Source organism: Rhincodon typus, chromosome 29 (assembly GCF_021869965.1).
Source record: "Rhincodon typus isolate 14 chromosome 29, sRhiTyp1.1, whole genome shotgun sequence".
In the NCBI taxonomy this organism is placed as follows: Eukaryota; Metazoa; Chordata; class Chondrichthyes; order Orectolobiformes; family Rhincodontidae; genus Rhincodon; species Rhincodon typus.
Window position 1 is genome coordinate 27,400,629 of NC_063360.1, and position 25,660 is coordinate 27,426,288.

A 25,660-nucleotide genomic window follows, 5' to 3' on the forward strand; every position below is an offset into this window, starting at 1 on the left:
CAGTACAGGAGTACAGTGAGACGTTTTTACAATGGCTGCCTTTAATGGTGCCATCTTAGGTACAGGTACCAAGGTACATCATGGGACATTTTATTACATTTAAAGAGGCAATATAAATTTATTTTTGTGGGGTCTTTTTTTTTTATTAAACCCAATCTTGCTGTTGTCTGGGGCTTTGTATCAATTTCCAGTTTCTTGTGCTGGTGTGGTTGGAATTTTGGAATTGATGCAGATACTCAGAAACATTTTGAATAAGACAGCAGTTGTTATGTTGGCTAACATAGTAACTGAGTTATGCAGAATTGGAAGTTCCGACAACTGCAGCAGTGCTATTACTCAAAAGTCTTTAAACTATCACTTCATTGGCTGCAGTAAAACTCGAGCGTTCTGATACCTTCAATAATAGTGAGAATGTGCACTGTCTGGTTGCTGTTATGGAATGAGAAATCTACTCCAATAGCTTGGATTTTTTTTATGGCCCCTTTAACATAATGAAACATTGCCAAGGTGCTTCACAAAAATGTCCTGGAGCAAAGTTTGAAATTACACCTCTTAACTTATTCGAAGAGGTAGGATTCTTAAAGTAAGAAGAGAGATGAGATTTAAAGAGGTAATTTTGGAAGGGCTCGAACAACTAAAGGCATGATGGCCAAACGCCTAGCTTGCTCAAGAGGGTGGAATTTAAACAGATGCGGAAATCTTGGATGGAAAGATGTATTGGAGGAGATGACTGAGATGGGTGGCCATAAGGATGGATTTGAAATGTGGATAAAATTTTTAGAATCAAAGCATTTCTTAAACCAGGAGGCAGTGTAAATTAGCAAGAAAAGAGCAAATGGTGAAACAGAGCTCTGTTCCACTCTGTCATGAGAGATGCCCACGTTGGCCCTTGGCTTTGCTCTGATCTCCTTTGGGTAAGTTTTCTACCACAAATCTTTCTTGTAAGACCAGCCCACAGTGCTTACTACAATGGAGAGTATTAAGCAGTGAAAGATAAACCATTGATGAATCTTCAGCAGAAGAGGCACGTACTTGACTAACAAGTTGAAGAGTTAGAGGTTCCATTTCTTTCAAACTGATTAACTATTTTACACTGGGTAAGAGATGTAGGTTAACCTGACATCTCTTTGGAGATACCAAAGTTCCTTGTCAAATATCTATAGCCAAATGGTTAACAGACTGGAGCAACTATTACAGGTAGTTAGAAATGACTAGTTTGTCCCACGGATGTTCTTGTATATTTTGGTGGGCAGAGCTATACAAAGATGCCAGAGTTAACTCTTTCAGGCCAGCTACCTTCTACAACAGTATGTGTGCAGACAGAGTTGCAGAAGGTGGATTACCTTCCAGCAATAAATATGGTTTTGCTAATAGTTGGCCCAACCTCCCTTCTCTCCTATTTGCTTTCTCAGTCATGCCAAGGGAAAGCATTGTCTTCTACTACTTCCAGCTGTGACATTTTATTTTGTTTGTCATATTTCCATTTCCCTTACAATATTTTAAATTTCTCAGTGGAGCCAGGTGGTTAAGTGAGTTAGTCAGTACTGCAGAATTTATTGGATACTTGGAAAGAAAGCACCTGGATAATTCTTTCTCTGGTAAGATAAAGCCATGGAATTTTGCAATGAACAAGGAAACCACTTTGCTAATCCTGACTATTTCATTTCTATTTTATGCTTCGGACTGCACTCTAATTAATGGAGTGTAAATTGGGGTCAGACCTAAATTTGTTGTCAGGTGGGATTGTTTAAAGTCTACGCTTAATAACCTGCTAATAGACCTTTCCTGATGGTCAAGTGGTTAGAATTCGATGCTGTCACCGCTGCGGCCTGGGTTCGATTCCTGATCAGGGAATGAGAGTTTATTTTTTGGCCCTCCTGTGGTGCATTGGTAGAGTACCTACCCGTGGACCGAGAGATCTGGATTCAAGTCCCGTTTGCTCCAGGGATATGTAACAACATCTCAGAACAGGTTGATTAGAAAATAGGCTTTTTAAAGAAAAATTGCTAATAACCTGGGGGAAGCAGGCACCTGATGTGTGACACACATGCACGTACATGTATGCACACTTGCACATGCACACCCACACACATTCTGAATTAAGTTTATCTAATCAGTGGGAGGATCGAGGAATATGGGGCAAAAGTCAGAAAGAGCTGCTGAGGATTATCAGATCACCATAATCTCATTGCAGGCTTGATGGGCTGACTGGCTGGCCTACTTCTGCTTCAAAGTCGTAGCTTATGAACTAATAAAATAAGTGATGACTTTGTCTTCTAAACGTATCCTGTTGCACTTATTTTCCTAACATAGGATTACATAAATTAGTCCTTCAGTGAAATAGGCCAATAGGCGTAAGTTGTCCACGTTGGTATTGATGTACCTTTCCTGTCCTCTCCACCAGCAGAACCTCTCTATTTCATTCTCCTTCATCCCCTTCCCAGGCTTCCCTTTCAATGCATCAGTAATGTTCACCTCAGCCATTCCTTGTGATAGTGAGTTCTGCATTCTTACCACTCTCTCTGGTAAAGACATGTTTGAATTTCTTGGAAACTCTCTTTATATTGATAAGTTTCGTTCCTGCATCAGGCAAGGTGAGGAGATAAGTAAGAGAACAAAATGGCCTGATTTGATTTGAGAAGTTAGCCTACAATGTTCCGAGACTGTCCAGCTTGGTTAACTGTGCTGTTCCATCTTTGTAACAATGATCCACTTCAGGAAAGATGGTGTCGGAGTAAAGGAAAGAAATGTGTTTTAATTGAGCCCGGTGCTGTCAATGTTAGTACAGCACACCTTTTCAATGCTTGGCAGAGGGCCAGCCTGAAAGGTTAGACCAGAGGATCTGACAGATCGAGTTCCATTGAAGTCTTGCACAATACACCTGAAGCTGGTAACACAGCGCATTTAATTTATCATGAATTAAAGGATTTTGTTCTGTGGCAGTGGCCTAGTTTCTTGGCCTTTGAGCAACAACTGTGAGAGGCTGTCTCGAGACCTCACAGGAGGATAAAGTGATTTCTGAGCTCTGATTTTTAAACTGCTGAAAATCGATGCCCCATTGACTGGCAGAGTGCAGTGGCAGTGGATTAAGAGCCTGTGGGAGTCGGAGGAGCGGGATGGCAGAGTTGGAGGGGGTGGGTGGTGGTGGGGAGCGCGGCGGGGTTGGAAACGACACAATCTGACAGGCGGTTTAAGCCGTCAGGATCAGTCTTGCACAGGCAGATGGAACAATGCCCTCCAGCCAAACCATAAAATATTTAACTCCCATCTGAGTCACTTTGCCAGACCTCGGCAGAAAAGCCATTGTGATAACACTTTACAGCTCCATTTTACTTGAAGGGTTTGCACTGCAGTGAGTCTTGCATTGATGTTGCTGCATGACTTAAGTCGTGTATTCACTCTGGATTTGTAGAGTTAACTACTTGCTGCCTGCCACAGGTGAAATGAATTGCAAATATTTTGGCTGTAAGTGGGACCTGTGGCCATTCGGGATCTCTCTGCTACAATAAGAGTTTCCTTTTCCCAGCAAAGCGGATGACGGCAGTCAGCTCAATGAACAGGCACCTAGTTCAATTGCTGTGCGTGCTATTGAAAGGAAACTTGATTCTTGTACTTGGGAGCTGCTCTGTTTTTGAAATACAAGCAGTGCAACCCAGTGGGCTCCCAGCCACGTGCTGTGTTAAAGAGAAGGGTGACCACACATTTGACCCATCTGTAATTCTGAAGTCTGTTGTTAAGGGCTGTGGTTACCGATGGAAACACATTAGCAACCTACTCATTTTAAAGGTGCTGAATGTGCATAGAACTGCTTTGTAAAGGAGTGGGCTGGCAGCTTTTAAATTGACGCTATCTCCTGAGGCGCCCTGTATTCAGGAGTCATGGGTTTGGAGGATGACATCGGAGGAGCCTTGGTGAGTTATTGCGTCGTGTAGATGGTACGCACTGCTGCTACTCTGCGGTGGTGGTGGAGGGAGTGAATGTTCAAAGTCATGAACATACCAGTTGGTCAAGCTGCTTAGTCATGGATACAATTGGTAGCGTGGCACCCTGGTTAGCACTGCTGCCTCACAGCGCCAGGAATCTGGGTTCGATTCTAGCCTTGGGTGACTGTCTGTCTGTGTGGAGGTTGCACATTCTCCCCTTGGATTAGATGGATTAGCCATGGTAAAAACGAGGTTACGGGGACAGGGTAAGGGGTGAGGTCTGGGTGAGCTGCTCTTCAGAGGTCCATGCAGATGGGCTGAATGGTCTCTTTCTGCACTGTAAGGGTTCTGTGAGCTTCTCGAAAGTTGTTGGAACAGCACCTACCCAGGTGAGTTAGAATATTCTGTAGCACTGCTGACCTGGACTTTGTCAATGGTGGGCAGGCTTTGGTGCTGTGATGTTACAGAAGCTGCTGGTTAGTTGATGCCATTTGGCAATCTGATTAGGCATTAAAAGTTCCAAAGCACTAATGAAAGAGAAACAGGAGATTTTCACATGCCTGGCCCCCAGATACATTCTTCATGCAACTGGTTAAGGAATTGATGGGCTAAATGGCTGACTTCTATGTCCTAAAGATTCCATGACATTACAAACAATAGATGAACCAGTCAATTAGATTGGGTACAGTTTGTGATTGCTTTCTAGTGAGTCTTAGCAGGCAACTTTATGTGCTGTACATTGGGCTAGATCAGAAGTCAGTCTCTATTGTGCTGCCTTTCATAGTCAAAACATGTAATGCTGAGCTATATTTTACTGACTAGTTGCAGTTGGACTGGAAACCTAGCCTTGATGCCTGATGTTTTAATCTGAAAACATTTTCAGGTAAGGGAAGGCTGCCAGTATTTGTGGTAAAAGGGCTTAATGTCCTTAGGAGTTGGGATATCCTTTGACTGGTGATTGAGGAAGGAATTAGATGAAAAGATAGAGGGAAGAAAATTACAAATTTGCAGGAGCAAGTGTTTGGGGGTAGGGTGTAACTGATTGAACAACCTTTTTCGAAGAGATGATATGGGCTTCAAGGGCCTTCTTTGTTGGAAGTATTTGATCAGAAGGGGCAGCAAAATATTCACTTTCTGTTAGATACGTTCCACCAGCAAGATTTGAAACATTACCGAAATGTGCATGTTTCACTACTGGCCGTGGGTTGAGGTGTTGAAGAAAGATTTGACTTGAAATTCTTTGCTTGCGTGAATAGCAGCCGAAAATATGTGCCCGTTATTTTTAATTCCTCCCCTTGCAACACCCACCTCCCCTTCATTTTGTCTCGTGCAGAGCTCCGTACATTCATCCAATGGAGACAAACCGAGGAACTCCACTGAATACCCCAACCATCTGAAGAAGAAGAAGACAGAGGAACGAGATTCATTGAACGATTATGTAAGTCTGCTGCTTCCTATTTTGGGTTTTTCTCCAACATTACTGATTTCCTCACCTCCCAAACTAGCTGAGGATTTTAAATTTTTTGGTCTTGCTTCATTCAAGATATCACATGGTTTTCTCTGGGATGCAAGGGTGTGTCGTGTCTGTTATCAATCCCATGGATACCAAAAAAATTCAAAGAACCAAATTTTTACCAATGGACTCCCAATAACGAGATCCATGGACAAGATTTCATTCTTTTCTAACTTTTTGCTCTAGTTTATATTGATTTTGGTTTGATTGTTCAATGTAACTGAATGAAATTGTGGTCAATACAAACAATGAAATACACTTAGTCGTAGAGATGTACAGCACAGAAACAGGCCCTTTAGTCCAATTCGTCCACGCTGACCAGATATCCTAAATTAATCTAGTCCCATTCGTCAGCATTTTGGCCCATATCCCTCTAAACCATTCCTTTTCATGTACCCATCCAAGTGCCTTTTTAAATGTTGTAATTGTACCAGCCTCCGCCACTTCCTCTGGCAGCTCATTCCATACACACACCACCCTCTGCGTGAAAACGTTGCCCTCTTTGTTCTTTTAAATCTTTTCACTCTCATCTTAAGCCCATGCCCTCTCGGTTTTGATTCCCCCACCCCGGGGGAAAAGACCTTGTGTATTTACCTATCCATGCCCCTTATGATTTTATAAACCTTTATAAGGTCACCCTTCAGCCTCCGACCCTCCAGGGAGAATAGCCCCAGCTGATTCAGCCTCTCCCTATAGCTCAAACGCTCCAACCCTGGCAACATCATTGTAAATCTTTTCTGAACCCTTTCAAGTTTCACAACATCCTTCCTATAGCAGGGAAACCAGAATTGCACACAATTCTCCAAAAGTTAAATAGCAGATAGATCTCCCTGATTTACCGGCAGTCCACAAATTGCACTAATTTCAGGCACATTAATCCTTCAAAATTCCTCAAATAGAATTCCAGTTCCTTCTCTTCAAGGATTTAACCATGACTTCTCTGATTAACAGCAGCACCCTTCCAACTCCAGTTCCATAGGCTCAATCTTCGTTAAAACGGTGAACTGCTGTAGGACCTTCTCAGCTCAGCTCATGATGGTTTTACGGCTGGGAATCCACCAGAAACACCTTTTTTATATGAACCCTCACCAATAACAATGCACTGCGTGGCTGGTGTTGGTCAATCCACTCGTTTTGAAATAACTGAAGTAACCTTATTTTCCTTTACCTTAGTTTCTAGATCCAGCCTTTGTATTCCTTCAGCCTGCCTTGCTGTGCACCACTGGTTCATCCTAACTTTGGTGGTTATGTCTTTTTGTCTGACTTGAACAAGCATCCATTTTCCCTAGGAACCTGAAGATTCAGTTTCCCAATTAGTTCAGGTTCGACCCCGAAAAAATTCAGGCTTTGAAGCCACAAATTCCAACACAAATCTGATACACAAAACTTTCGTGGAAGAATGATCCAGGCCGCTTGGAGACTGTTCCCTGACCATAATTGTTCTTGTGATCACCACTAACCACTTCCACACGCACGCAATTCAGAAGATGCTTTCATGTCCTATTTAAGTTTATCAGGTCAGCTCACTGCCTTCTCCATCAGAAAAACATAACTAAGACATAAAAGAACCGGGTTAAAAGACTGTACAGACTCTTAAAGCTGCTCCACCATTCCATAGAGTCATGACTGAACTTCTGTAGAAACCCTTGCCTGTACGTTCCCCAGGTCCCTCGATTCCCTAAGAGATCAGTAATCTGCCTACCCTGGTATAGAATGTACTCGATGATGAAGAACCTATGGAAGTATACCTGCTGTCCTCACCACTCGCTCCAGGATCATTTGTGTTCTAAAGCAGTGTGCGTGTGTGAATGCTCCCTTTCCATGTATCTCTTTTTTTTTCCCTTCCTCACCTCCATCACTCTTTTGTGCTCCCTGCCCCCACTCCAACACCTCTTGCTGTCTGCTGTCTTCCCCTCCTAGCCCCGTGCTTCCTGACCCATTCCCCCACCTCATCTGCTTCCTCCCCCACCTCCCCTGTACTGTGCTCCCTGCCCCCATTTTCCCCCTCTTGCTTCCACTCCATGACCCCCTTGCGTTCCCTGTCTCCCTACCCCCTCTCTTTAGCTCCCCGCCTAAGCACCCTGTTCCCCTCCTCTCCCTCTTGCATTCCCTGCCCCTCCTTGTGCTCCCTGTTTCGGGCTGTCTCTCAATCTGTTTCATGCCCATTCTGCCCTTCGCCCTTCCATCATCATATAAAACTAAGTAGATCAATGCCACTCAATAAAGTTCATGTAATCAAAAGGATTATCGTGCTCTCATTATCGTAACTAAGCTTTGTTTGATCTATTGAGGTGCTCTTCCCCCCAACTCTTTCCCCCCCCCCACCCCCGAAAATCAAATCCAGTGGTCAATTTACATTCCATGCAAACACTGTCAGAAGGATCTCAACCATTCCTTGCGGCTGAACAGCTTTAGTAGATAAACAAACATTGCATTAACATTTTTATTGTCACATTTTAATAAGGTGATAGATTACGATAAGCATGATTTACGAAATAGATCAGAAACCACTGTTGCTGTACACCCTTTCTCTTTTCCTGCTGAACTGATTTGATGCAGGAACATGACTTGGTGATTGGATCAATTGAAAATGATTTCATTTGTGACATCAGGTAGCCCATAAAACACCAGGTTTTCTTGTTGCTTGATGATGTACTTGACATGGTCTATTCACTGTCTTGTTTTAATGTTTTGAAACATCTGGACAAAATAAGAAGACCTCCTCAAAGGAACGGACTTAGATGGACGTTTGATCGTGTGTGAAATTTGCTCTGCTCTGATTTGACATGGTCCCTTTTTGTTTTGCTGCCATTGACCCTTGCCCTTGTCTCTCTGACTTTCACTTCTCTTTTCTACGATGTGCTTGAACCCCGTGACTAGGAAGTAGCTGTTGTGCCTGTCATCTCATTGATCTTTTCTGGCCCTCTCTTCCTTTTCCGTGTTGTCCCATCCAGCTGAATGGTCAAGTTGTTTGCAATTTGTACTTTGTCCATTGTTTACCCAATTCTTTGTTTTGTTAAAGAGAAAGCTTTCTTCAAAGGAAACCACTTAATTTATGACACGCAAATTGCATTTTGAGCCATCCTTTGATGTCCAACTTCTCTGCTATTGATCAGTCTGGTGACCTCGGCGTAGAATGTGTTTATTTATGTGCTATCTATAATTAGAATATAGGCAACAACCACCTGGATGAGAGTTTGGATGCAGTGTGGAATAGTACCTAGAATCCTATACTTTCACAGCACTGGATCACTGAAGTGTTATAGTACAAAAGGAGGCTATTTGGCCCATCCTGTCTGCACTAGCTCACCAGATGACCAATGTGACTTAATACAATACTCCTGCGTTTTGCCCATACCCTTGCACGTTGTTTCCAGTTACATATTTACCCAACGCCCTCTCGAATGCCTGAATTGAACTGGTTGAACCTGAAAGAGCTGTGTAAGTTAGAGCTCTTTCTGACCAATTTGCCAGTTCCATTTCTGAATGAGTCTGAGCTTTGTGAGTATGGGAGCAGAATGTCTCCTCAATGTTGCCTCAGTTGTGTCGCAGAAAGGTGACTTCTTCACGTGTCTGCTTTTACAGACTACTCGAGTTTGGAGAAGGGAGCGTGAGAAACCTGCAACTGAGGTTAGAGTAAAAGTTTAAAAAGTAAATAGTGTATTTACTTGCAGCGATCTAATTGTGCTGCTCATGAATACAAGCTCTGCTGTGTGGTTATCCGGCTGCAGATAAATAGTTCTGCACTGCCATCTTGTGAGTAAAGTGTGCTATAAACGCCTCTGAAAAACACATCACAATGCCATGAAATATAGTGCTCCTTTCTACTAGTGCTTTTCTAGTTCCGTATCGAATCAGAGAATGGGTACAGCACAGCAGGAGAGAATTCAGCCTGTTACATCTGTGCTAGCTGTCTGTAAGACCAGCCTGACTCGTCTTGTGCCCTCTCCTATTCCCCGAAACTGGCAAAGTTTTCTCTTCTGATAATTATCGAATTCCTTTTTGAAAGCTGCGGTTGGGAATCTGCCTCTACCACACTCTCTCTGGCAGTCTCATTTCAGATCCTAATCGCTCACTATGTGGAAGGGATGGACCTTTGATTTTATTGCCAATCCTCTTTACATCAGCTTCGCCTGGTCCTTGACATTTTTTTGCTAAGTGGACCAATCCTATCTACTGGTAACCCTACTATGTTCAGACACTTCATGAATTTGAGTATCCTCTCAACCTTCTTTCCTCAGAAGAAAATGGCCCCAGCCTCCTATTCTATCCCATGTAACTGAAGCTTCTCATCCTGGTACCTTCTTAAATTTTTCTGTACTTTCACTAATACCTTCACATCCTTCGTAAAGTTTTGAGCCTGGAGTTGTGGGCAGTTCTCCAAATGAGGTTAAACTAATGTTTTATAAAGTTCTTCATAAGTTTTGTACATTATATAAACATTCTTCTGTGAAATATTTGCTTTAGTGTTTCACTTTGCAATGCAGTTTTTATTTGCAAATTCTCTCTTTAATTTGATACTGATGCAAGTTCAGACCTCCACTTAATATACTTTAATGCAGCTGGTTAACTGAATATCTGGTCAGCTCGCAGGTAAGTGCTGTAGTATCCCTGTTTTAACAGATGGGCCATAGTAATTTTCGTTTAAATACATTTTTGTTGCTACTGCACCCAAGGAAGTTTGTGAGCCTTCTGAAAGTGAATATCTTTCCTGTGTTTCATTTCATGTCCCTAAACCTCTCTGTCACTCTATCCCTCTCCTCCTTTGACACTTACTTATCTCTTTGACCAAACCTGTACTCCTGCCCTGATCTTTTGTTCTTTGCTGTCAAATTTTTGCCCTTATGAAGTATTTTGGCAAGATTTCTACAGAAATTGAGGGTGAAACGCAGCAGGTCTGGCAGCATCTGTGGGGGGAAAACAAAACTGTTTAAAAAAACAGCCACTGGACTCAAAACATTAACTCTGCTTTCTCTCCACAGATGCTACCCGACCTGCTGAATTTCGCCACTAATTTCTGTTTTTGTTTTAGATCTCCAGCATTCTCAGTTCTTTGTTTCATTTTGAGCAGACTTCTCCTGTTGTAAAGGTGCTACATAAATGCAAGATGGTTGTAGTTTGCCTGATTTGCCATTGTCACTCTAGAATTTCAAGCAAGCACATGGAAGGCAACTATGTTCCAATCACATTTTCTACTTCTTTCCTCATCTTTAAGTGTTTGCTTCATTCCTTTCCAGCTTCGATAGTCACTGACAGGTTGAATTTTGCTTTGAAAAAAATCCATTTCTCAAGAAGTCTTTTAGATTTTTGTTTTGTCTGGCCTTTCCTGTTCGTCAAATCCTCACCACTTTGATATTGCTAATCCTGAGTTTGAACCCTCATTACTAATTGACTGGAGAGATCTTCATTTTCTTACTAATTATTACTGTCGCAAATCCTTCACTCTTTTCGTACACATGTATTCCAATCTCCCCTTAACAACGTCGCTACTGCAGTAAGTCCAGCCGTGGATATTGCTTTCATCATAATTAAACTGCCTGATCTTTGTCACCATCCGTGCTTCTTCATTTGCAGAATACTTCACTGCAGCGTTGAATTAAAATGGCAAATCTGTTATTGGATTTTGCGTCTCCATTTTTGGTATTCTGTTCTATGCTATTCGATGCTATTCCATTCTATCCTCGAGTATTCTTTTGATATTCAAGTGTGAATAGATTTTATTGCACATTTTGCAGTTCAACCACAATAATTAAGACCACCTACTGACCTCTATCCTTTAAATTTAAAGAGAAAAATTACAGCGTGGTTTTCTGCCCCTTGGCCCTCAAGAAGTTATTCTTGAATGCAGCCCAGCCTGGTGTAGTACAACAGAAGGCACAGGAAATGAGTTCAATCATTCTGACCTGACATGCCAATGGAGCTAAAACGATAAAGAAAATCAAGTTGTCTACAACCTGGCTCAATATTGGCCGGATTGCTTGAAGAAGATACATGTGTGGTTTTTTCTTTCTTTATTCATTTCACGGGATGTGGGAATCACCGGCTAGGCAGCATTTATTGCCCATCCCTAATGGACCAGAGGGCGGGTAAGAGTCAACCACATTGCTGTGGGTCTGGAGTCACATGTAGACCAGACCAGGTAAGGATGGCAGTTTCCTTCCCTAATGGAAGTTAGTGAACCAGAATGATTTTGCCAACAATCAGCAATGGATTTGTGATCATCATTAGATTCTTAATTCCAGATATTTATTGAATTCAAATTCCACCATCTGCCGTGGCGGGATTCAAACCCAGGTCCCTAGAACATTGTCTGGGTCTCTGGATTCACAGTCCAGCAATAATACCATGAGGCCATCACCTCCCCCATGTGTGAGGAAGGCTAGATTAGCACTGGTGCCACGGGGAGTGTTTTTCTGTGACTAGGATAAAGTCAAGTTGGGAACTGGAAAGAAAGACCTTTATCTTATTATTGAACTTTTCACAACCACTGGATATCCCAAAACTGTTTACAGCTGATGAGGTATGTCAACAATTCACCAAGGCTTTACCGACAATGCTTCCTAAAGCAGCACCCTCTCCCACCTGGAGAGACAAAGGTAACAAATACATGGGAGCACCACTAACTACTTCCATGTTCCCTTCTGATCCACATGCTCTGGTGAGTTTGCCTGCAGCAAGATGTTTAACCTGATTAGCAATGATTGTTAGCTGCCCTGACGCAAGAATCTGGGTGTGGGTATTATTCAACAGACAACTGTTACAATTAACAGTTGTATGCAGACATTTTATTTCTCAGGCACACAAGTGTCTGGGCTAACATCAAGCTGGTTGGTTACAAAGCGGAGCATGCTTCCAATAGAGTGTCGATGTTTAAATAAGTGGAGGTAAGATGAAACCTGAGGCCTTTACGCATTCAGGTCGTGTCATAGAGTCATAGAGATGTACAGCATGGAAACAGACCCTTCAGTCCAACTCGTCCATGCCGACCAGATAGCCTAAATTAATCTAGTCCCATTTGCCAGCATTTGGCCCATATCGCTCTAAACCCTTCTTATTCATATCCCCATCCAGATGGCTTTTAAATGTTGTCATTGTACCAGCCTCCACCACGTCCTCTGGCAGCTCATTCCATGCACACACCACCCTCTGTGTGAAAAAGGTGCCCCTTAGGTCTCTTTTAAATCTTTCCCCTCTCACCTTAAACCTATGTCCTCTTGTTCTGGACTCCCCTACCCTGGGAAAAAGACCTGGTCTATTTACCCTGTCCATGCCCCTCATGATTTTATAAATCTCTATAAGTTCACCCTTCAGACTTCACTGCAGGGAAAATAACCCCAGTCTATTCAGCCTCTCCCTATAGTTCAAACACTCCAACCCCGGCAACATCCTTGTAAATCTTTTCTGGACCCTTTCAAGTTTCACAACGTCCTTCCTGTAAGCAGGGAGACCAAAACTGAGTGCAGTATTCCAAATGTGGCTGAAACAATGTCCTGTACAGCCACAACATGACCTCCCAACTCCTATACTCAGTGCACTGACCCATAAAGGCAAGCATCCCAAACACATTCTTCATTATCCTATCTACCTGTGACTCCACTTTCAAGGAGCTATGAACCTGCACTCCAGGGTCTCTTTGTTCAGCAACACTCCCCAGGACCTTACCATTACGTGCATAAGCCCTGCCCTGATTTACCATTGCAAAATTCAGCACCTCACATTTATCTAAATTAGACTCCTCCTGTCACTCCTTGGCCTATTGGCCCACCTGATCAAGATGCTGTTGTACTCTGAGGTAACCTTCTTCTCTGTCCACTACACTTCCAATTTTGGTGTCATCTGCAAACTTATTAACCATACCTCATAAGATCTCCATATCGAAAAGCAGTGGACCCAGCACTAATCCTTGTGGCACACCGCTGGTCACAGGCATCCAGTCTGAATACCAACCCTCCACCTTCTTCTACCTTCGAGCCAGTTCTATTTCCAAATGGCTTGTTCTCCCTGCGTTGCATGTGATCTGACCTTGCTAACCAGTCTACCATTTGGAACCTTGTCGAACGCCTTACTGAGATCCATATAGATCACGTCCACTTGCTCTGCTGCCATCAGTCCTTTTCGTTACCTTTTCAAAAAAACTGCCATGATAAAATGATGTAAGCATGCCTTAGGGTATAAGACAGAACGTAACACACACCATGCTGACTTGGAAACAATATTGCTTTTCCTTCACTGTCATTGGGTCAAAATCCAGGAACTCCCTTCATGTACCCACAGCACATGAACTGCAGCAGCCCGAGCAGGCAGCTCACCACCAGCAACTCAAGATCAAATCGGAGTGGGCAATAAAAGGCAGTAACACACACATCCTGTGTTTTAAAGACAAAAGCTGTTAGTTAATATCCGGGTGAAATAGTTTGATCTAAATGCTGACGCAGTGCCCTAACGGTTAGACGGTTAAGGTGGAGACTGCCCCGCTGTTATTAATTAGCTGTGCCCTGGTGTGTGTGTGTGTGTGTGTGTGTGTGTGTGTGTGTGTGTGTGTGTGTGTGCGCGTCTAGATGTAGGTGTGTAACACAGTTAACATGGAAAATCCTGTGGTAAGCTGGTGGTTGCGAAACGAAAGCAAATTGGGCTGGACAGAGAAGGATCAGTGCTGGGTCCACTGCTTTTCGATATGGAGATCTTATGAGGTATGGTTAATAAGTTTGCAGATGACACCAAAGTTGGAAGTGTAGTGGACAGAGAAGAAGGTTACCTCAGAGTACAACAGCATCTTGATCAGGTGGGCCAATAGGCCAAGGAGTGACAGGAGGAGTCTAATTTAGATAAATGTGAGGTGCTGAATTTTGCAATGGTAAATCAGGGCAGGGCTTATGCACGTAATGGTAAGGTCCTGGGGAGTGTTGCTGAACAAAGAGACCCTGGAGTGCAGGTTCATAGCTCCTTGAAAGTGGAGTCACAGGTAGCATTACTGAAGTTGGCATTTTAAGAGGTTGTGTATTAGCTGAACTGTCATCAAGTTAGCACGTGCCAGCCAAATAAATACAACTAATAGATTAGAAATCTTTTGATAGATTTCTATACTTTTCCCTTTTATTCTTATAATCGTGCATTCCCTTTCATTTTTGGGACTGCAATATTGATTCCTTATTTTGTATCTAGTTGCGCTCAGACTGTTTCTGTGGGTGCTTTTGAGAGCTACATATTCTTTCCAGTAGTTCAGAAGTCTCCCTTAATAGTTGAGATGTCCAAACTTAATTAACAAGTCTTTCTTCTCTCACATTCCTTTTTCTACCTGTCATCTTATAAATGTTATTCCGTACATGATCACAATACTACGCCTGACATTAGCATCTACTAAGTGACCAGACTTGCTGAGTGAAGACTGTACTCAGCAAACTGCATTGACCCACAGGGACTGTCACAGCTCAGCGTAGGCTTTGTACTTCTTTGGTGTGATTTTTAAAACTTGTGTAACTAGATGACCAAAATGACTCCCTGGTTGGGGAGTCTAGAACCAGGGGACGCAATTTAAAAATAAGGGGGTTGTCTTTTAGAACTGAGATGGGAAGCAATTTTTGTTTTCTTTACTCAGAGGGTAATCAGTCCGTAGAATTCTCCACCCTAGAGGGCTGTGGAAGCTGTGTTTCTGAGTATGTTTAAGGTTGAAGTTGATAAGTTTTTGATAATCAGTCTGAAGGGATACAGGGATTGCATGGGTAAAAGGTATTGAAGTTTCTGAGCGACCGTGATATATTAAATGGTGGAGTAGGCTCAGTGGGATGAATGGCCTCCTCCTGTTCTTGTGTTTCTTCCAGAGTACATTCTTCTTTTGATCAAATACAGGGGGAACACACCACAGGGCTTCAACTGAAGTCCTTAATGTTCTACTTACCAACGTAAGATCTAGGAGCGCGAGTAGGCATGATTCAGCACTTTGAGGCTGCTCTGGCATTTCATATAATCAATGGGCATATCATCTGGGCCTCATTCCACTTTCCTACCTGTTCCCAATGACCCTTTAACCGGTTACTAATTAAAAATCTGTTTATCTCCTCCTTTAATTTATCCAGTGTCCCAGCATCTTCTGCAATCTGCGGGAGTGAATTCCACAGGCTCACAGTCCTTTGAGAGGAGTAATTGCCCTTCATCTCTGTTTTAAAGTTACTACACCTTCACCTAAAATTATGACCTCTTGTTCTAGATTGCCCCACAAGGAGAAACATCGCCTCTCTGTCTACTTTGTCAATCCCCTTTAGCATCATATATATAGTTCAATCTCTCATTCTTCTAAAGTCAAGCAATTATAGGCCTAAACTTCTCAATCTATCCTCGTTAAACAAACCGTTCATCTGTGGAATTAATCTTCTCTGAACTGCATTCTTCCTCGAGTAAGGAGACTAAAACTGTACACAGTACTCCAGTTGCGGCCTTGCCAATGCCTTGTACTGTTGCAGCAATACTTCCCTATTTTTAATGCTCCACTCCTTTAGCAATAAATGCTAATAAAATTCCATTTGCCTTCCCTGTTACCTGCTGTACTTGCATATGAGTTTTCTGCAATTCATGCACAAGGACACCCAGATCCCTCTGCACTGAAGCATTTTGATGTTTATTTCCATTTAAAGAAGTTGTCTTTTGTTCTTTTTTGCCCAAACGGATAGCATCACACTCGTACTTGATTTAAATGTAACCATTATACTATTTGTTCGTGATGACCGAGGTCAGTTATTGATCTGTTTTGTATTGCACAATGTGCTGTATTTTAATTGATTGCTGCAGGATAGAAGTAGCAGGAACATCGGCCAAGTACGTCCAGTAAAAGAGTTGTAACATTTTTCTTTCCCCCTTGTTAACAGGACAGTGATGAAGACAAGAGTGATGATAATCTTGTGGTTGATGTTTCTAATGAGGTCAGTTAACTGTTTGCAAGACCAGGGCTTTACCATTTTAAGAGCTTTGTGGCAACCCATTTTGCCTTCATTTTTGATGCTTGTGTATAAAAACAAAAATGCTGTCATGTTCTGGAGTTGCACTTTGTTTAACTTGGGTATTCCTAAAATGGCAACAAATCAGACCAACTGTGAACAAGGAACAAAATCTACCAACAAAAACAATGTCAAATCATTTAAAATAGTTTCCTTAATTTATCTTAACTGCATTTTTCCTTCTTGGTCTCCAACTAAGAGTACAGGTTAAGGTACTGTTTATAAAATAAATGAAAAAGCTTTGATGGTTCTCACAGTTTTTACTTAAAAAAAACGCTAGCTCCAAGTTACCTCATGCCTTTAGGAAATGTGTTTATTAAAAGCCTAATCAATGTCAGTTAAACTGTAGTGATGCTGTCTACTTCTCTTGTGCAACCAATTTCTTTCCAGTGCAACGTCACAATCACACAGGCTTCCCCACTCAAAGTAGGCCTGGCCTATTCCAAAAGGCTGCTGACCCATCTGCTACATTCCAATCCTATCCTACCGTCACCCTAACTCGAGTCTTAGCCCAAAACCGATTTCAGTTCTACATGTTCTTTGTCCTTATACATGCTGACTACTGTTGCAACTAAAGTTGATGTCAAAAAAAAATGTTCCGTGTTTCACTGAAATTTGGCTCAGATTGACAATGAGTTGGAGAATAGGTCAGGGCAGGACTGTAAGTTGAGGCCTGTCCTTAGTGTGCTTCGATTCCTTCCCTTGGTGCAGTCAAGCACTGGGACCATAGGCCGGGAATCTCCTGAGAAACCAAATCCCAGTTTCTGACAGGCTTCCCAGCCAATCCCCAGGAGATATCAGGAGTGTAACACTAAGGCAATCCCAGCCCAAAACCTTTTCATTTCTTACCCTTCTTCCTTGCCCTCTTGTTCCTAAACAGCAGCTCTTCATCTTGGCCCTAGCACATTGCTGTGTTTCCTGGGAAGTCTTGTGAGAGAGCCCCTCCATTTTCCTGTGCTCGCCTTTCTGGGTAGAAGACACTGTCTTATGGTGGGATTTGTTTCTATCTTTACGTCTCTAAACAATGGTGTGGATATTGATGGTGAGAGACAACTTGCTTTTCAAGTGGCTAGGATCACAGTGCAGAATTGTTAGACAGAAACCTTTCATTAGGAGTCAATCTGTGTCTGTCTATGTCTGTCTCTCCTTTCTTCCCCTTTCACATTGTTACTTGCTCTCCCCACCAAGTCAATATGCATTGTTGTCCATTATAGTACTGTTACCAATGGCTCAGTTAAGGTCATTCCAATCTGTACAGACTGAGGTTGCAAGTTTTTTTTTTATAAATCAGACGTCCTTCACTCCTGTAGATTAACAATGCAGTGTTGCCTATTTTAGGAACCTTCATCGCCTCACAGCAGTCCTTCTCAAGCAACACATGAAAATGGATTAGACAAACTGCATATGAGGAGGAAGAACCAAGTGAATAGTCCCAGTTCCTTAGTTTCCACTAGTAGCACTCCTCCTCCTCCACTAAAGAGTAAAGACCCGGCTGTGGTAAGCACTTCTTCCCTTTTCCTTATATCTCTTCTTTTGCTCACATGCCCAGGGTGACTGAATTCAAATGGCCAAAGTTTCACCTGAAGTGCATTTTGGTTCACCGTGTGTTTTCACCAATTCACGATGCTGTCTGGTTCATTCTTGTTCCCGCGCACGTGCCTGCTCTCTCTGCCGCTCGTTGTCCCCCCACACATGCTCTCTGCCGCTTGTTCCCGTGCTCTCGCTTTCCTTTGCTCTTCATCGCTCCCATTTCTCTCGCTGCCCTTCCTCGTCCTTCCTCTCGATCTCCTGTCCACGCTCTCTCACTCTTTATTGCTCAAACCCATATCCCCTCATTTGCTGGAGAAGCTCAGCAGGTCTGGCAGCATCTGTGGGAAGAAAGCAGAGTTAACGTTTCGGGTCATGGTTCTGATAGAGTCACTGAACTTGAAACATTGACTCTGCTTTCTTCCCACTGAGTTTCTCCAGCTGTTTCTGTGTTTGTTTCAGGTCTCCAGCATCTGCAGTTCTTTGTTTCATTAATCCATCATTCTCTGATCGTTCAGTCTTAGCGGCAACAGCACTGGGAGCAGAATGTGTCGCTCGTTACCCCCTGAGTGCAGCTAGATAGAAGCCTATTATAAAAGGTGAAGATGTAATGGTGCTGTGGTCATGATTGATGTGAAATAAGTACCAGGTTCAGTTTATTAACTATCTAGCTGCTGTTTATGTTCCTGATTCTAGAATGAGAAATCCAGTACGCCTAGCCTGAAGTCGAATATATCATCATCAAGGGGGGATTCTGCAACCCCAGGCACTAGTGGGACGTCACAGCTCTGCTCAGCTTCGAGTAAAACAGGGGCTGATCCTTTAGGTAACTTTTTACTATTTGCTGAAGCTATGCCTATGGTAGATTTTAAATAGAAGGTCTGTAGCTACAAAGGCCTTACTTTGAATTAAGGGTGTGAAACGTAAGAGCTTCTAAATATGTTCCAAAGACTTGATGTGTTCCTTGTAACTGCTGTCAGAATTGGAGATCAGGATCTATCCATCTAGACCTCTGCCTCTTTGAAGTCTCACAGTCTGTGTCAGTATACCTTTAAAAGACATGCTTGTGCTATTATCATTGTATCGTAACATGTGACCCAAGAGCATAAGGATGTCAAACTCCATCTTAATTCTGGTCACTTGAAGCATGACATGTCACTGAATAGCTTAATGTGGGCCCCAGACACTGATGTGCCTGTGGATGTAGTAACTGCGTGTAATAGCCAGCTGTAAGAAATATCTCTTGGATCCTCTATTGTCACCTTAGCCATGCCGAGTTTCTTATGTTACCAGGGATAATAAAAGTGTTGCCATTTCAGATAAAGTTATCCTGCTTGAGGTAAAACCCATATCATTCGGCCAACTCACGATTGCCCTTGTTCTGTGTCCCTCTCACCGTCCTTTGATACACAAGACTTGTTTGATGAGCTGCATGGTCTCTTTTCAAATCTCTGCACATTCTTGAAGGGATTGTTGCGTGGGCAGCCAGTTTTTCTCTTGGGTGGTTTGTGCCATTGGCAATATCAGAGGAACCATTGTCATTGGTCCCTGTTGGAAACCCATTTCCCCTTTTGCCTTACCAGCCAACCTTCTACCCATGTGAGAACCAAGTGAAATGAATCTGAATCACACTATATGGTGGTTCTGCAAAGCTCTCCATAGTTTCCATTTATGTAAAGATAGTTCTCCCCATGCAAGGTTCACTGAGTAGCACTAAAACAGTTACTTTTAATGGCTGCACTGTTGGAATATACAGTCTGTTATACCAGGTGCTGGCTTTTCTAAGAGATATCCAATTAACTCCACTCTTCTGCTGTTTGCTAACATCAACTTTGTTGTAAATATTATTTCCCCCTTGAGGAGTCACTTCCTCCTGTTGTGTAATCCTCGTGGTGGGTTTTGAAACTGCCCTTTTGCAAATAGTGTTGCACTAGCTCTCAGAGGGGTGGGGGAATCAGGTTCCAAGGTGGATTCAGTGAAGATCAGTCAGGTTGATATTGTCAGCAGGTGAAGTGGGCTCAATGTGACCATATGACCTGCTCCTGCTCTCCTTTCTTGTGTTCTTAAAGATTAACCATTTAAATTGAATTAGATTTGTAGAGATTAGATCATTTGTTTTTGTTTTAATGTCCCTATAATACCACAGACAACACATTCTTTGTAATTTGCTTTTTGGATTAATAATGTTCTGAAATAAATCAAAGATTTGCTGCTGGGCCAGTATTTATTGCCCATCGCTAACTGCCCTTGAAACGGCAATGGCAAGAAATCTTCTTGAACTGCTGCAGTCTGCTGGGCATAGAGAGACCTGTTGGGAAGGGAGTTCCTGGATTTTGAGCTAGTGAGAGTGAAGGAATGGCGTTTAGTACATGTTGGTTGAGGTAACAGTACAAAACTTAATTTTGCACTTTTCTTTCCTTTTAGCCTTAGGGTTAAAAACACCCCTGTCAGTACAGGGTGCTTTCCCTGTTCCATTCGGAATGGTCCACACTGCAGTCAATGGGGGGATTGCTGGTGCCAATGCATATGCAGGTTTACACTTTGCTTCCCCCCAACTCAATGGTGGAGCCACGGCCTCCACATTTGGACGCTCATCTGTGGTAAGCTGCGCTTTTGTGTTATATTCTCCAGACTGTTCTTAAAAGGCAAAGTTCACATCCTTGAAATGTATTGTGCATAATCAGTGCTACTAGAAGAAAGGGAGAGGGAGAGATTAATATCCCACAGAACATTTGCACTTTAATTTTCTTCCTTGTGCAGACTGATGAAGGGTCCCGACCCGAAATGTTGACTTTCCTGCCCCTCTGATGCTGCCTGACCTGCTGTGTTTTTCCAGCTCCATACTGTATCAACACCCCAGGTCAATACACTCCAAGGCCAGAACCTAGGACTGGTCCTAATGTTGCTTCTAGTATTTGTTCACTGGTATATCTTTGGAGTATGTGGACCTGGAGATTTAATACAGGCCTTTGCTTCATTGACCAATGAATCTCAATCTGAAATTTGAAAACCCAAGAGCTGTTTGTTTTAGCAGACATTGAGGAATGCAAATTAATAGGAGCTTGTCTTTAAATAACTTACTTTATTACCTCTTGAGGTTTGCTGACATCCTCATTTTATAGCTGACAAACATTAAAAAGCTCAGCTCTTCCTGTTTTAAAGGGATCATTTCCTTTTCCAGCATTATTGAAGTCTCTGGAGTGAGATTGCCAATTAATTTGATATTTAAAGCAGTCGTCTTCTATAGGCCCTCCACCACTTGGGACCTTTGACACTGAAGGACCAGCATATTTCAGGAAAGATCTTGATTTGTGTTTTTGATTTGATGAAATTGATTACTCCTTTGTCATAATCTTCTGTATCTGTACCTGAAGTCGTTTAAGTGATGTATTTACACTGCTAGGCAGCTTCCTCAATGCAGGAGAACTCAGAATATTCTATGTTTCATTTCCTTTTAGACATGAATCAAAATGCAGGGACATGGGGTTGGGGTGAGAGGCATTAAATGTTGACTTGTGAGCTCTGATAATTAATCGAATCTTGTTTTCATGTTCAGACACAGTTTTGTAACTGCCTCCAGTATTTAATAGCTGTGGCTTCAAAGAAAACTGAGTCGTGCTAAACCTGTGAGCAGTTGTATGTTTTGGCTGGTGTTAAGTGACAAGGCAAATTGTAGGATCTTTGTTCTGTTGGTAAATGTGGACTCAGCCTGCATTTCGGTAGCATCTTCGGTGTCGCAAAACCTCCCATTTCACTTCACTGGAGTGCTTAGCAATCAAAATTCAACATTGAACCATGCAAGGAGATTATTCAGACCTTTGAGTACAAGAACCGGAAGAACTGCGGGTGCTGCAAATCAGAGACAAAAGCAGAAGTTGCTGGAAAAGCTCAGGAGGTCTAGCAACAACTGTGGAGAGAAATCAGAATTAATGTTTTGGATTGGGTGGAATTTTGAGGAAGGGTCACTCGACCCAAAACGTTAACTCTAATTTCTCTTCACAGATGGGGGCTGCCAGACCTGCTGAACTTTTCCAGCAACTTGTGTTGCTGTCTTTGAGTATAGGGCTTGGGATGTTATGTTGAGGGTGTATAGTACATTGGTGAGGCCCCTTCTGGAGTACTGTGTCCAGTTCTGGTGGTCGTGCTACAGGAAGGATATTATTATTAAATTGGAGAGGGTTCACAAAAGGTTTACCAGGATGTTACGAGGAATAGAGGGTTTGAGTTATGAAAGTAGGCTGGGGCTTTTTTTTTCACTGGCGTGTAGGAGGTTGAGGAGTGACCTTTATAGAGGTTTATAAAATCATGAGGGCGATAGAGAAGGTGAATGGCAGATGCCCTTTCCCTAGAGTGGGGGATTTCAAAAATAGGGGGCATATTTTTAAGGTGAGACGAGAAAGATTTAGAAAAGACATGAGGGGCAACTATTTTACAGAGAGTATGTCTGTGTGGAATGAACATCCAGAGGAAGTGGTGGATGCGAGTAGAGTTACATTTTAAAAGCCATTTGGATAAGTACATGAATAGGAACAGTTTGGAGGGATATGGGCCAGGGACAGGCAGGTGAGATTAGTTTAGTTTTGGGTACATGGTCGGCATGGACTAGTTGGACTGAAGGGTCTGTTTCTGTGCTGTATAATTGTATGGTTGTCTGAGATATTAAAATGGGTAATCAAAACCTTGGACAAAGTGGGAGGCTGCAAGGAGAGAGGGGAGTCGAGAAATTTTGGGAAGCAGAGGGGTTTGGATTTCCAGAACTTGGAATCTAAAGGCAATGGAGGAGCGGTTAAAATCTGAAGAGGTCAGAATTGGAGGGGCTTGGAGGTCGCTGTAGGATTGGAGGAAGTTACAATGATGGGACAGGATGAGGCCATTGACGGATTTGTAAACCGGGATCAGAATTTTTAAATGAAGCTGTTGGGAGCCAATTTAGGTCATCAAGTACAAGGGAAGTGAGTGGGCACAACCTGATATACATTGGGATACAAGAATGAGTATTGGATAAGCTTAAATACCAGATGGGAAGCTGCCCAAGAGAATGCCTGAGTAGTTGATCACACTAGAAGGAAGGCAGAGGAGAAATTTAGCACCAAATGATGTTTTGTGCATAAATAATCTGTGTTAATATGTAATGGAGAAAGGATTAAGACTTTACCCATCAAAAATTCCATTGTTTGTCAACCACTCCTGCGGTTATTGTTCACACCCAAAAAAGCAGAATTTCAGTAATTTCCTTTCAATGAAACCTTACAGTCGTTTTACTTTTAAAAGCAGAAATAAACTGGTTCGTATTTTCTAATTTAAAGCGTCCTGGTTCTTTCTTGTCTTTACACTGATTTTGTTTTTTGGTGTGTCTAGGCTGGGTTTGAGCCTCACTCTCACAAACGAGGTCCTGGACTCCCCGGGAGCCTATCTGCAGCGACGGCAGGAAAACCGTAAGTACCATGAGAATGAAAGTGGGATCCATTGTGGGAATGTTTGTTTCCAATTTGACCAACATGTGGCTTTGTATGTTTCCAGGAGCTGTGACTAGAGGGTGGGCTTGCTTTTGTATATAACTGTAGAAATGTGTATAAGTCATTCAACCCCTTGAGTCTGTTCCCCACCAGTGTTGCAATTCCATCTGTCCGTTTTGACTGAATATTGCTTTACACCCTTGCCACAGTAGAGGGGACTTTGAGAAGAACCAAATCTGAAGTTGGGATGGCAGGTAGCGAGAAGGTTTCACAGATTGTGTGACTTAGATTTTGGAAATCATGGCTTGTAAAGCTCTTGCTCTAAGGTGAGTTAGAAACAGTGTGACAGAAGTCAGAATGTAACGATGGCTGTTTTATTTCAACAATTACACTGGTTCTTATAGTTTCATCTACTGATACTTTAATATAATTATGTAGGACAGCTACAAGTGAACACAATGTAAATTGCTATTTCAAAATAGTACAATACTACAAGCTGTTCTTGTTACTGTGAAGTGAAGATGCCAGAATTGGCAATGAGGGTGAAAGGATGTTATCAGAGTGAGTGAGAAGGACAAGGATGTTTTAAATATGAAAGGAAGAGAATTTTAAGTTGTCAGCGTTGAGGACTGAGAGCCAAGTTTTGGAGAGTCAGAGGTTCAGGAGTGCTGAGGTGTGCTTTATCAGGAATGTTGGAAGAATATAACATTGCAGCTAGGGAAACAGGGTTACAGGTGAGTTAAAGCTTCCATTGGAGGATGGAGGTCAGTATGTAATCGTCTGGTTTGGAGGTTAGGGTCAGCAATTAATCGTTATGGCAGCTCATGGGCTTGGTGCAATGTTGGAGGATAATGGAGATGGAAATAAGTGATGGAGAGGTTTTGTGATTGCGAGTACATGCCAAGCTTTTAATAGGATAGCAACTTTTTGAGCAATCTGATTCAACTGTGACCCGAAGGAAAGAAATGGAATCAGTTACAAAGGTCTCTGCCGCGAGCCAAAGATGATAGCCAAAAATTCTGGAGGTGCCTTCTTTGTGTGAATAGGGATGCAGGGTAAATACTGGACCTCAATTCTCATTGTTTAATGTGACACTATCAATGCAGTGGCCTCAATCTTCCCAACTCTTAACAGGGAGGGTGAAATTGCAGCATAACCAATTTCACATGAAGTGTGGAGGAGTAATTGCTGCCAAATACAGACAGGAGGAGGATATTTAACCCCTCCGGTCTATTAAATCATTTTAATGAGATGAAATACAACCAGGAGAAGGTCCGACAACCTGTCTAGTCTGCTGTGCCAATCATGATTCATAAACTTCCCACTTTTCTGCCCATTCCCCGGATCTCTTGATCCCTGAATCCATGGTTCACCTGTGACATAACAACTTGTAACTTACCTTTTGACCCATTTCTTAATGGAGTAATTTAGCATCCTTTGATTGTAATCAGTAATTGGTCTTGAATCAGTTGCCATTTGTGGATGACTGTGACAAAGTCTCCCACCCTTTTGCATGTAGGTGTGTGCTGACCTTCACTCCTGTAAAACCTGGCTCCAACTTTTACTTGGGGCTTCCCCAATCAGCAAACATAATTGTTCTCTACCTGTCTTACTCATTGTCTCAGAATAAGGTGTTGCTCATTTAATAGAGCTGAGCAGGGATTTCTTATCTCTGGTAGCGAATCTGCGGAGTTACTTAGCACAGAGAGCAGTTGAGGCTAGATCATTAACATAAACAAGGCTTGGATAGATTTTAATCGGTAAGGGAATAGAGGATTACGAGGAATAGGCAGGAAAGTGGAGTTGAGTATTTTTGGATCGGCCATGATCTCATTGGGTGACAGAGAAAACTTGATTGGCCAAATGACCCAGTGCTGCACCTACATCTCATTGGTCTTATTGAAAACTTGGATCAACGCCGCCCTTAATGATCTAAATTCCAGGCATTTAGTATAGTGTAATCTCCCCTTGCAACTTAATTCCTTGTAACAGTCTGGTCAACCTGTTCCGTACTCCAAAGCTGTGGTACCTCGACTGAGCACAATTCTCCAGCTGTCTCCCAACTTAGATTTGATAGTGTGGAGTCAAAATTCTGCTCTTGCTGCAATCGTTACTCAAGCAGTGTTGTTTTAACTTATTTAAAAGTTTTGATATTCGGAGTCGACAATATCACAACAACTAATGAGACCTCTTTTTGAAGAAAGAAAGAAAGAAAGAATTATGGAAGGCCAAGCAGCATCATAGGAGCAGGAA

The 25,660-nt window shown here is 42.5% G+C and overlaps 1 protein-coding gene across 1 annotated transcript in view; it reads left to right on the forward strand.

The window, feature by feature from the left end:
* Positions 1-25,660, forward strand: part of LOC109936016 (transducin-like enhancer protein 1) — a 201,402-nt gene that overhangs the window by 146,643 nt on the left and 29,099 nt on the right. Inside the window, exons 6-11 of the mRNA XM_048613924.1 lie at positions 5,257-5,361; positions 16,296-16,349; positions 17,763-17,921; positions 18,648-18,777; positions 20,376-20,551; positions 23,310-23,386. Coding sequence (XP_048469881.1) covers positions 5,257-5,361; positions 16,296-16,349; positions 17,763-17,921; positions 18,648-18,777; positions 20,376-20,551; positions 23,310-23,386 — 701 coding nt within the window. The remainder of the gene's footprint in view (positions 1-5,256; positions 5,362-16,295; positions 16,350-17,762; positions 17,922-18,647; positions 18,778-20,375; positions 20,552-23,309; positions 23,387-25,660) is intronic.